Here is a 12,988-nt window from a genome sequence, read left to right as displayed (position 1 = left end):
TGAATATTTCCTATAGTAATTGCATTTTGTTTTTTTAACTGGTAATTAGGACAGAGATACAGGTTTTCACAGACGTTATTGCTGGATTAAATTCTCAACTCCAGAAGAAGTTCAGAATGTGTTACAGAAAGACTCCCACATTCTTGAAGGTTCCAAGGTAATGTGCTAATTCCTTTATTATCATATTCTTTCAAAGTGTGGTTAAGACATTTGTCACTCAGCATGCTTTTAATGTTTTTTAAATCATTACCACTTCTGTTTATTCCCTCCTCTCAACCTGAGTTGTTAGGGGTCAAGATCATAGAGATACCAGAGAGATCACACTTGAGATCAAAAACTCCTGCTATGCTGAAGTAATGTGAATGCAGTAAAACTGGTTGGGATTTGCTGTGCAACTAGTTTGCAGTTTGTAATGCAGGTTTCTGCAGGTGGGTTCCAACATCTGATCTGGATGTTGAGTGGCAGGGGGAACATGACAAAGAAAATGATGCTAAGCTTCAAACTTCAGTAAAATTTCTGTTTTCTCCAGCTGTCATTTCATATAGGAGAAATCAGCTGCTTGCTTTCATGTGTTCAAGACAACTCTAAAATCGCTTTAGAGCAGGGTCTTGATTTTAAATGTTAGTAAAGGAAAAATACAACACTTTGGCAATCTCAGTGCATTAATGTATGGTATCGAGACAGTGTAATGGTCTAGTACACATACAGAAGTCTGTCCTTGACTGCTCAGCTAGAGCCAGACAACTGTATCCTCCAGCTTCACCTCAGCGTAGCAACACAGCAAAGCCATCTCACTGCTTTCCCAACATTTAGTGTGCACTGGTGTTGACAGATAAGGAATAAAGAACAGTGAGTCAATGGCTGCCAAAAGCCATTTTATTAACAGCTCTCCTATCAAAATAATTGGAAACACACATCTGGTATGTTCCCTAAATAGGGGGTTTTCTTACAGATTTACATGTGCTTCAGCTGATAAAACTACTCAGTGTAGTAGAGAGTGAAACCATGAGTAACAGGCAGGCTGGTATATCAGACACAATCAGTTCAAGCCTTTGATTAATTTATTAGAATTCTTCAATATCCTTTTGATAACTGATTTCTTATTTTGAGACTTTAAATGCTAGGAGGTAGTAAAAGGAATTGATGAGAGACTTCAATGATGTAGTATTTTGATTGTGGTAAAGTATTTCGCTTGCCATGGTTCATATTACTGCCTAAGTCATCATTGGTTGTGGTTACTTCAGTACCTATTCCCAAGAAGAACCAACCTGTGAGTTCCAACTGTGGTACAGAAATGGGAGCAGAAATTAAGACTCCTTAAAATGTGATTAGATTGGCAGTAGGTTGGTCCTTCATAAATTGTGCTGAACTAGGATGTTATCTGTATGCAAATACTAAATTAGGTACTAGAAATAGCATAGCATTTAGTGTCAATTTCCTGGAAATTTTTGCTGCTTTTTGTTCTTGAAGCTGTAAGGATAGCCACATGCACTTAACTACCTAGGCTTCAAAGACTATACTCCCACAAGAGGTACAAGCTAAGAGGCTTCTTTATAGTGAAATAAAAAGCAGAAGGCAAGCAGTAGTTATTTTCATTTCTTAAAAAATGCAGGCTTCTCTAGAATACATGAGCACTTTTCTCACTTTTTTCTAGGCTAGGTTTAGACAGTTACTTTTTATTAATTCTGGTTGAAAACACAAGCTTTTAAGATACATTTTGCTGGTACAACTACCAATTGCTGTGGATATATATTCAGCTTTCCTGTCAAGAAAACCCTGGCTTGGGGCTTATGAACTGAATCAGTTATAAATGCATCTTCTGCTTTATGTATCAATGTTCTCGGTGATCAGAAATGAAAAATAACAAACTTTCTTGCCTAGCTAATTTCAGTAATTTCCATTGTTTTCAGCTTGCTCTCCAACACCAGATCCGTAGAAGACGCAGTCAAAGAAAGAATCAAAGTGAGTGAGTGGTGGAAGAAGGCTTTATTTCACTAAATGTAAAGGAACTAAAATAAAGATTACTGAGAAACTATGAATGAGTACTTGTTTTATAACAGAATCCAGCTGTTTCCCCTCCCTTGTTCAAATAAACTGTATAGCCACACTAAAACACTGAATTATTAACACCCCAGCATCTGTTACAGCATAAGACGATCATTATATACAGCAGGAAAGCTCTTAACAGATCAAGTCAAAGCTTCAGCTACCTACAAAAACTAAAGCTGTAGGAAGGGGGCTACATTCTTACCCTGAGATGCTGGGCAATGGGGAATCAGCAAAGTCAGAGAACTTGCTAAAGAATAATTAATTCCCTTATGAAATGTTTCAAAGTGGTCTCCATGTCTTCTCTCTCCTTGGGTAGCTGTCCTGTATAGAAGAGTTAGTGTGTGTATATATGCACACGGCCAGAGTTGTGAACTGCTGTGATACAACGCCATCCTCCTGTACACCCAATATAAAAAATCCTTTTGCATGAAGTCCAAGCTTGCAGTCCGTTTCCCTACCTCTCAAGGACCAGAGGCATTCAGTCCTTCCTCCTCTTCTTGCTCTCATGCTCATGTTCCTTAGGGCGGCTGCTGTCTGATGGCCGTTTAGAACCACCATGTTGCTTGGCTTCTTCCAGAAACTTGTCCAAACCAAATGGATCCTCCTCAAATTGAACTGGTCCATCTCTGCCCCTGCCTCTGGTGTTACGATCCGAGTTAGAAAACTCTTTGTCAGGAACAAACCTGCAGGAGAAGATGATGCTCAGTTGACTATCTTCAAAGTATTAATTAAGAATATTTCTTAAATTTATTTCCTTACCTGTTGGTCTTTATTCGAGCCTCTAGATCATCACCATACATGTCCTTATCCAGATTTTTACTTGGCCTGTAGATGTTTTGGGCCATATCCTTGCCACTTCTCCAAGGCTGGTCATAAACATTATAAATTTCATCCTCTCCTCCAGCAAAGCCACTGTCCATACCCTGTGAAGAACAGCAGGACAGCATAAATGTCAGCTAACTTATTTTATCAACAAAATACACTGATGATGTTACACAGTTACACAAATATGACATGGTGTGATTTACTATTGATTTCAAATGAGTCCAAGCACTTAATGAGGATATGAGTGGGTTTGGGTCTGGGATTAAGTCCAGAGAATTTCACATTACAAGCCGCCGTCCTACTTTTCCAGATAGCAACAGGAAGGATTAGAGGCCATCCACATTTCAGGATAATGGATCATTTCAGTCTGCCCTGCAAGTACAGCTGTCTGTAATAGCTAAGTACAGCCATACAGAAATGCGTGTTCAGAATTTCTGGAAAACATGATTTAAGCTGACTGATCCAAATCACACAGAGGCTTATATAAACTCTGAAAGTATAAGTATCTGCTTGTTCATTTTTGGTTCATCAGCTTTTCCCTCCTTGCCTGCAAGTCTTTCATTGGAGACATGAAGAAGAGTGATTGACAGACTGCAGGCCTATTGAGGGATTTGCTGAAGCCCAATCTATTTTGTCATCTCTGAACAGTATCAAATTCAGGGAAAATAAATGTTGCTGTTAACTCTTTGTATCTTCAGAAGTATTAACACAAGCAGTAATGGGAATAGAAAGTATTTACTTGCTTCTCTCTGAAAGCAGATTTCCTATTCAGTCAGTACATTTGTTCAAGAGAAGAAAATGAGGTCACTGCAGCTTGAAGGCAAAATAGTTTTTCTCCCCACTCCCCAGAGAGAAAAATCACAACAAAAAACTTTAATCTGGCTATACATTTAATTTTTTTTTGCATAGGCTCTGGATAAAGGAAATCAATAGTTTCCTAAACACTTATGTAAAGAATTTTTTTCTGAATGTATCCACACCAACCATGAGAACAGCCTCTCTTTAGTATTCTGTCTGTACCCACAAAGGAAGGATGAGTATGTTCTCACAGAAAGCTACACAGCTGTGAAAAGTTATTTTACCTTGCTCTGGTTGAATAGCCTCTGGTCATACTGGATTTCATTGGATGGCCTGGGGTTTGGTACCCCCAGGGCAATAACTTCACTGATATCTCTGTTCTCATTTCTTTGCAGCTTTGACCTGAATTAAAAATTTGAAAGTTTTATGAGGTCAATAAACCATACTTGTTGACATGCTCAATTGCAACCTGATCCTGTATTCCTTGCTAACGATTTGCCTCAGGAGCCAGATTTTGACTGTTGTTCTTCCTTACTAGGTAACACTTAAAATTTGTCTCCTGGCAAAGGAAACATTTGGAAAAGTTATGTTCAGCTGGGCATGACATTTAAATTTGCTTTCCACTATCTACAATTCACATCAAGCCGACTTAGTCTAAACTGTCATATTTATTTTTTGCAAGAATTAGTTTAGTTATATTCTGGAAAGGCCAAGCAATCCAATTTCAACATACTAGAGATTTTAAGCATCCAGAAACCATTTGCACTCAGAAATCTCAGTGGCTTCAGCTAATAAGATACTTCAGCCTACCTTCATAAATCTAAGCTTACTTAAAATGAATAGCTTCAAGAAACAAAGCCACTATTGACAACTCTGGTCTGACCAAAAGTAGAAGATTCAGGTTTCAATCTTTGCTGTCAACATGTTAAACCTGAACATAAAACATTAAACCTGAGGTCCCACTAAAGAAAAAACCACCCCAAACCAACACAGTACACTCCTCTTTCCCATTCATGTGGAAAATACTACATTTTGAAGAAAGTACTACAGTATTTTAACACAATAGTGCCTTTTCATACAATGAACAAACTGTGTTTCATACCAGTGACTATCTCCACAAAATATAACTCAGGCACTTATATCAAAGAAAGGAAAGCCCAGTAGTAGGTTCCCTAGTGGGGAAGCCAGTGCCAGTATAGGAATAAACCAGCTTTTTTTGTGACCCACCTTTTATCAGGAGCTGCCCGGGAAAGATTTCTGTCATGCTGTCTCTCTTTGCGCCTGTCATGTCTGATTTCGTCTCTTTCCCTAGCTTCTCCATCCTCTGAACAAGTAAAGATTGCTCATTATTGACAAATATTTGAAGTTTGAATTAATTATGCCATCGACATTGGCATAGTAATTCAATTCAGTATTATTCTACAGAAGAGTAGCGACCCTTAGCACTATTTAAAATGTTACACTTTAAATAAACTGAACACATGAACAACCATGGCTTTCTTATGCCCTGAGCAAGTGACTGTTCTTGGTAAGCCAAAGCAAACATCCTAACAACTATGTTTTTCCATCTTTCAAGAGCTTAGAATAATTGTCTGTCTAGGAATTAATATCCTAAAACATTTACAGATCATTATATCATAATTCTAAGCCTAAAAGTATCATTGAAATATGCAGAGATTTAAGTGTTTTGAAGAACATTATGTGATGCAGTATCAGAAAATCATGCACGTTGGAAGGGAGTCTAATTCAAAACCTGCTATCAATGCTGAATTCAAACCAGGTTGGTCAGGGCTTTTTCCTACTCAGGTGAGGAAAACCTGCAAGGATAGAGACTAACAGATTTCCTAGCCAACCTGTTCCACTGCTGTTTGTCCTCATGGTGTAAATTTTTCTCTTGACACACAGTTGAAACTTCCTGCTTCAACTCTTGACCACTGTCTCATTCTTCCACCGTGTAACTTGGTGAAGTGCTCCGGTAATCATTTAGGAGTCACTGTGATATGATCTTCTGGGTAACCTTCCCATTATTTGGCCCCAATGGCACATCATCTCCTAGCAGAACAAGCCTCATTCTCTCAGCATCTCCTGAACAGGCCGTTACTCGAGCCCCATGACCATTCTGATGCCCTTTCACTGAACCGACTCCCATTTATCAATGTCTTTCTTGTACCTGGAGGCCCATAACTGCACAAAGTACTCCAGATGAAGTCTAACAGGTCACCAATAAAAGGAAATTATTGCTTCCCTTGACTTACTGGTTACACTCCTGAAGATGCAGCTTTGTATGCCCTTAGCATTACTATTGCCACAGCACAGTGCTGGCTTATATTCAGCATATTGTCCACTACAACTCATGGGTCCTTTCCAACAGAGTGGCTCTCCAGCTGGACAGCCCCCAGCCTGTTGGTAAGAGGTTAGTACATCCCAGCTGGAGGATTTGGCATTATATGACCATATCCCTCCATCTTCTGAAGAGATCGTAACTGCTCTCTAAGTTTATCATCTTGATCTTTGAAGTGTAATTTCAATCAGAACTGAAGTCTTATCACAATGGAGACAATTTAGTTAGGTTGGCAGCAGGGTTTTTTGGGGCCTACTGGCCAACAAAATTGCAGCTCTGCAAGATCAGTTACAACAGTGCAAAAGCCAGAATATTGCATTTATCACCTTTGATAACTTAAAGATGGTTTAATTCTTCTAGACAAATCTGCCCTTCACCTGCAATAAGCTTAAAAAATTCATTTAGAACTGTCCATGAAAGCCATCACTTGCACAGATGCATTATTAACTTCAAAATTCTCAGTGTCTTACACACTCTGTTGGTCTGTACACACCAACATACTGATGTGAGGTTCAAACCTGCATCCCATCCAACCAGCCAGTGAATTCACCAATAAAGGCACAAACTGATGTCATACTTAGAAATTTCAGCTGGTATTTAGATATTTTAAGTTCTCAGATTACTGCTCCAACTTCAGAGTATTAAAAAAAGCCATAGCATCTTAATAACAAAGAAATGTACCTTTTTCAACATGGGTTTTGATCCCTGCTCTTCTCTCCCTGGCTTTCTGAGCCATTTCTCGGAGCTTTTCCTCATGCTTCTCTTTTTCTTTCTGAGCCATCTTTCTCTCCACCTGGGCACGCATCTCTACTGCCTCACGAGCCTGCACAAAAACGACACGGTTAAAAATACAGAAAGCGTAGCACCTGGGATACACACAGATCTGTCATGGAGCTAGCCAGCAAACAGAACAGAAATGAAGCCAAAATTAGGAAGCTTAAAGCCCATCAGCCACAGCAGGCTAAGAGACAAGACCCATGACTTCCATTAACTTAACCCATGCTGAGCCCATGATTCAGAGAGTGGGGAAAAGGCCTTAAATCTTACATTAGCAAAGAAGCAGGACAAATCAAAAAGCTATAGCCTATTCACAGCTGATTTTCTGAAGGAAATTAACATACAAAGATGGCAAAACTATATGGAACAAAACAGTGTGAAGAACTACCTGACCTTTCTGTCAGCAATATAAAGCGCCTCAGCAAGTTTGGCAAAGTTTTCATTAATATGAACAGTCTGCAATCCTCTGCCATCTGCAGCCAGACGTTTATCTAATGGAATGGTGTAACCCTACAGTGGAAACAGAGAGGCAGTTAATGACAGAAACAGTATTTGCTATAACAAGCATTATTGTATTTGTTGTGCAAAAAAACCAAAACACATACAAAATTCACAGCCCATCATTATTATGCCTCGATGGATCTCCTTTTTATATGTACTTCAAATTCTTGCCAGGTAATATAAAGTTTCGCTCCAATTCCACCCGCCCACCAAATCCAAATCACAGCTTCCCTTCAAGGTTCATCTTAGGACGAAAGACAGTTCTCGAATGATAAGGTCCACTTTTTGCTTTATGTTAAGAACTACAGATAATAGTTTCTCCAGTCTCTAAGCTGTTTTACGATTTTTTGCTTAAAAATTGTTTTACCTAAACTGTTTCCATACCTGTTAAGAGATTAGCTGATTCAAAATGAAAAAGTAAGGGACAAGGCAGCCAGCAAAACTAAGACATGCTAAATACCAATTTTGTTTTCCAAAGCTGAAACTCAAAATTATTTATAGATTACATTTAAAGATTTTTTTAGTGAGCTCTACAAAATTTTTGCTTTAGTTTTAGCATCTGTAACCTAAAATTTGATCTCCTAATCAGTCAGTCCCAGTTAGACAGCTGTGTTGGGGTAGGGAAAAAAAAGTGACATCCAAGCATACAGCTTTTCCTTCCTCCATTTGAAGAAGCTGTCTCAGGACAACAGTTTAGTACATTTCAGAATGATCAGACCAGTTACTGCAGCAAATAAATCCTCCCCTCTCTAGGAATATAAACTTAATAACTGATAAAAATCAAAGGGACAGGACATACCTACTCAAACAAGGAACAAAAACAGCTAGCTGACCAGTGATAAAAGTTAATTAATGAAAGAATGCAACAAGGAAAACTTTCCAGAAATACGGACTGCAGTATTAAAAAGAAACATGCTTTGGTCTCTGATAGTCTGCTCTTTTTCAGTTTAGATGGCTTCACCTTGTGACCTTGAAAGATTTTGTCTCTGGACTGCATAATTATGGGGATTTTAACTAATATAAATTTTTCCTCTCAAAATTTATAATCTCTGCCATGAAGTAACATATTCACCCTCAGTTCTATACTTCTCAACTGGACAACCTTTGTATACCAAACTGAAGAAAAATGAACTGTATCATCATGTGTTCTCCATGCAGGAAGCAGCCAGTTTACCTAACCCTAGGTGTTTAACATCAGTATTATTCAAGCTTAAATCAGTTACTTAAGTTTCCCATCAGGGTGCAACATTAGAAAATTAAATTTATGACAACTCAATTACCTTTGCATTTTTCCAGTTTGAAATGCATGGAGGAATTTTCCACTCTTGCTGCTCTTTCACAGTCATCTGATTTAAGAGAATAAGCAAAGTCATCTTCAAATTTATAGTCAAAGGAAATACTGTTTTCTTTCTCAAAGGCAGCTATGAAACTTGAAATAAGTTAGAGCAGAAAGTTCAGGAGTCCACAACAGATCCCCAGCTCTTCTTAGCAGCAGTAAGATAACAGAATCAAGAAATGGTTTGATTGGAATGGACCTTAGTGATCAGCTGGTTCCAAACCCTCTGCCATGGGATTTATTTTTGCACTGTATCTTTGCCAGCACTGAATAAAGTCCTGCCAGCTCTTCAGCATCCTCTTAAGCTTTCATCACAGAGGCCTTAACTCACAGCCCGCTTGTAAACATCTGCACATTTAGCAGCAATTCAAGCTGTACCAAACTGATGAACCACCACTACACTCATCTCTCAGAAGGAGCTAATCCTTAATGACACAAGTCAGTGTTATAAAGGATTAGCCTAATAGTTTTGTCTAAAAACGACATAAGAGTACTCAGGCTAAAGCCTTGGTCAATTCATTCATGCCATGAACAAATTCAGCAATGCATCCCTGAAGAAAATATACGAGTCATCTACTCAACCTTTGACAAGATAAATGAAAAGTCAGCTACTTTCAGAACTGCCCAAATGAAAAAAAAAAGAAAAAAAAAACAAACAAAGACTGCACTGGGCACCAAGTTTATCTCTTCACATCCAAAGATCAGTAACGAGAAGGTACACAGAAATTAACTAGATTGAAAAAGAGTTTGTGGACCCACCTAAGCATTGAAAACTGAGAACAGCTATGGCATTTCATACCTTTCTACTTGGAGAGTGCATTACAGGTGCTGGAGGAGATGGCGGTCCTCGTGGAATCTTCTTGTTAATTCTGAGCAATTAAGAAAACATTTACAATTACAATCAGCATGTTGCACAGAAATACTCTTCAGAATTTTCTATTTGCCATGAATAAGCTGTAAATACTTACTTGAATCTTGGAGGCTCCATAGGGTCCTTCTGCATTTCCACCATCCGAATAACTCTCTGTTTTGCTCCAGAGTTGAATGCTACTCCTTGCTGAGATGGTGTGTACCTGAACAAAACAGAGTGCTCAGCTCTCTGCACACAGATAGATATTCCTTTCCCACCTCCATTTTCACTCAGTTCACTGCTCTAGTTGTGGTTTTGTTTTATCCACAACAGTTTAAGACTACCCCACTATGAATGTCAACGGCAGGTAACTGCACAGATGATACTGCACTGAGTGCAGACTCAGTTACACCAGAGAGAATGTACCTTCTCTTCAGGTCTATATTCTCCTGTTTCAATTTAGATTCTGAAATACAAGAAAAACAAGTACAGTACACATAGCTTTTTACAATACTCCCAACCTATGTCTGTGAAGCCCTGGTGTCTTCTTACTGTTCATTAAGAACCTCTTCACATACCTTTTTTCAGAATTAACTTCAAGCAAAGTCTAACCCTACCATGAAATTTTCCCACGTTTGAAACCAAAAATCATCATAAGCAAGTATCAGCCTCCTCATAATTCCAATTGTTTCAAACTACTCATTTTCTGTGAAGGAAGAACTTTGTTACATGTCTTGTGGCTTGAAACTTGCAGTAAGTAGCTTGATTTCAGGGCAGCATCATTAATAGTGACCCCTGGCAAATCTGTGGTTTTTTGCTAAAATAATAACCCCTCCAAAGTTCCATAACTCATGACATGTTAAAGACCTATTTCTACACACTTCAAACTAGGTGATCATTAGTGGGTTAATTCAAAATATAGAAGATATAGAAGTTTCATATTCCTTAGAGAAGAATAAAATTCAAGAGGAATTTCTGTTCTCAGAAATTCAACAAATATGCCAATTTTAATCCATTTCGTTGATTACACCATTTTACACAAACACCAGCGCTACATACCGAATGTACTGTGCAGGAGCTAGTTTGTCAGCAGCTCGAACTGGCATGGCTGCTGCAACTTTTTGGGAGACTGATTTCTCCAAGGCTGCTCTTGTCTTCTCTGTTATCTGAAGAAAAAAACCACAGTGTACATCTCATCCCATTGCAAGACATAAAGCATACCACTGTTAACTAGGCACATACAATACCTCTCTAATTGCCTCCTCATCTGGTCTTTGCAGTTCAGGATCATCCACATTCATGACCTCTTTTGGCACAAGATCTGTGTACTTGCTGTAAATTACCTGGAAGACATTAGATTCTACTAGTGCTGGTGAACAGGAATAAATGTACATATATCAAAGGAAATGTTTCAGGCTTAGACTATACTTTGGGTACTAATTAAAATTAATATACAACTATAAATGCATTACAATTACATATTGTTCAATTAGAAGACCTGTTTATATAATATATACTCTGGACCCCATTTTACAGATGGAGTAATCAAAGAAACAAAGCAATCTGATTAAATATAATTGTATAAGTTGCTTTCAAAGCTGGCATTAGACAGCAGTTTTCTGCTTCCCATTCCTATTATTTTCAATTTTTAGAGACCCCAAACTGATAAAACCCTGAACATTTTTACTTCTGTTTTCAAGGATTACTCAAGAATTTGACACAAGTATTTTCCACAATCTGTATTTTTTAATTTCATTATGTTTACTGTTTTCTTGAAAAAAAAAAAAAAAAAAAAAACAAAAAAACTTGAGAAATATGGTCTTGATACTTTCCCTTATATAGGTAGTTGAGTTTTCACACAACATGCAGCTAGCTCCTGGCAGCTCTAAGTCCCAATTTTAAATACAGGGAAAGAACACTATTGAATGGCTTTACAGAAAAATGTATTGTATGACATTAATGCTTCACATGTATCCAATAAAATAGGAAGTTTTAGTTCAAAGAGTTAAAAGTCAAGAACTATTATTTCAAGTTCATTATACAGTACATGTCCAACTACAAAATTAACCTTTAGTTTCAGCATTAATTAACCACATTTGAGCCATTTTCTGCTTCTCAGCCTTCACACGTAAAATTTTAATCATTTGAATTAGTATCAGTAATATTCTAGCTTCTCCGATCCTGAATGAAGGACATCTGAAGAGAAATGAACCTCTAAGGTAATTAACTCACAAGTCCAAGTCCAAGTGTCTTGCTGAAGAAGAATATGAAAAACAAAGTATGCTGAAAGAGCTTTAGAGCATGCCAAAAGAAAAAAAAAAAAAAAGCTACTCCTTGTGGTGGTCCAAGAGTGATCTAAGAACTACTTTACACTGAGGTGCAAATGATCTATATGAACTATTTAAACTCTGAAGTAATGCATGGAAATGGATTAATAATTCTTCTTTATTATGGAAGAAATATATAATATAGATTAAACTACCCTGAAAATACAAATATTTCTGTTGCCATCAAAAACTTGATACAGTTGCTTGTTTTAATTGTAGTCCTTTTCTGAAATGATAAAAAGAGGCAGATAAAGAATTTACATTTATTTTTGTTGTTTTTCTAGACATTTATCTTGTTTTATGAGTAATGTTGAGATATTTCATTCATCTAAGTTAAAGAAGAGACTGGGATTGTTTGATACTGTACTGTACCCATCCACTACCATTTTTCAATCTACAAAATTTGAAAGGAAGCATGAGCCTGAGCAATCACTCTGATTGCTACTGAAAAGCAGAATCTCCTTCTAGGCAGAAAGCAAAACCTCAACTTTTGCTATAATTGCACGATTCCCTGGCTGGGGCAGCCTTAACAGGCAGCAATTAGAAATCTGCACACCACTACAATCAGAAAGAGCATAATATTACCTAACTGGCTAAGATACTGTACCACTTGAGAGGATTTAGATGTCAGTCACATTCAAAGTCTCACAAAGCACTTGATAGATGCAAGTGTCTTAATAGAAATTTCTTCATTTGCTACACAGAAATTCTCAACATCTTTTGTTCTGTATATTTCAACCAGCCCTGTACAGTGCTCATCAATCCTATAAGTAAATCAAGAACTTACTATCAAGCAATGCAGCATGAATGCCTTCTTTGTCAAAGAATGGTTTCTCCATATGAAACACACAAAATTTAAGAAGTCATTAGATGACCTGGTTGTAAGCCTGGTACTCACCCCAGAAAACAAGCTGGTAACAAACTCTCAAACCAAGCTCTGCCACAAAGGCAAATAAGTTGCGAGTAAGTAACACTTTTGATTATTTGAGTTGGATTCATGTTCTCTTGACCTGTCCCATACCTGTGACAGGATTTCCTTCAACAATGCAACTAGTCTCTTGTAAATGTTTTGATTGAATTGACAATCTTGGGAATAAAACCTGTAAATAAGCTTCATTATTGTTTTTTTATCTCCTTTAACAAATAAGCCACAGCCCTGGGCCATGAAGAAGAAATCTAACTCC

The 12,988-nt window shown here is 37.7% G+C and overlaps 2 protein-coding genes across 2 annotated transcripts in view; one reads left to right on the top strand and one right to left on the bottom strand.

Annotated features, from left to right (window-relative positions):
* The window catches only part of SLIRP (SRA stem-loop interacting RNA binding protein), a 4,143-nt gene extending 2,108 nt beyond the window's left edge, over nucleotides 1-2,035 (top strand). Inside the window, exons 3-4 of the mRNA XM_053946626.1 lie at nucleotides 50-157; nucleotides 1,911-2,035. Coding sequence (XP_053802601.1) covers nucleotides 50-157; nucleotides 1,911-1,970 — 168 coding nt within the window. The 3' untranslated portion in view covers nucleotides 1,971-2,035. The remainder of the gene's footprint in view (nucleotides 1-49; nucleotides 158-1,910) is intronic.
* SNW1 (SNW domain containing 1) overlaps nucleotides 1,968-12,988 on the bottom strand; it is a 26,502-nt gene continuing 15,481 nt past the window's right edge. Inside the window, exons 5-15 of the mRNA XM_053946623.1 lie at nucleotides 10,725-10,820; nucleotides 10,537-10,643; nucleotides 9,596-9,700; nucleotides 9,427-9,496; nucleotides 8,572-8,637; nucleotides 7,184-7,300; nucleotides 6,695-6,836; nucleotides 4,900-4,996; nucleotides 3,957-4,074; nucleotides 2,809-2,972; nucleotides 1,968-2,732 (exon numbers count right to left, since the gene is read on the bottom strand). Of these exons, the coding sequence (XP_053802598.1) occupies nucleotides 2,528-2,732; nucleotides 2,809-2,972; nucleotides 3,957-4,074; nucleotides 4,900-4,996; nucleotides 6,695-6,836; nucleotides 7,184-7,300; nucleotides 8,572-8,637; nucleotides 9,427-9,496; nucleotides 9,596-9,700; nucleotides 10,537-10,643; nucleotides 10,725-10,820 (1,287 nt within the window). The 3' untranslated portion in view covers nucleotides 1,968-2,527. The remainder of the gene's footprint in view (nucleotides 2,733-2,808; nucleotides 2,973-3,956; nucleotides 4,075-4,899; nucleotides 4,997-6,694; nucleotides 6,837-7,183; nucleotides 7,301-8,571; nucleotides 8,638-9,426; nucleotides 9,497-9,595; nucleotides 9,701-10,536; nucleotides 10,644-10,724; nucleotides 10,821-12,988) is intronic.

This window comes from Vidua chalybeata, chromosome 6 (genome assembly GCF_026979565.1).
Source record: "Vidua chalybeata isolate OUT-0048 chromosome 6, bVidCha1 merged haplotype, whole genome shotgun sequence".
Lineage (NCBI taxonomy): Eukaryota > Metazoa > Chordata > Aves > Passeriformes > Viduidae > Vidua > Vidua chalybeata.
Note: the sequence above shows the minus strand (reverse complement) of the source record. Positions and strands in the feature narration are given on the sequence as shown.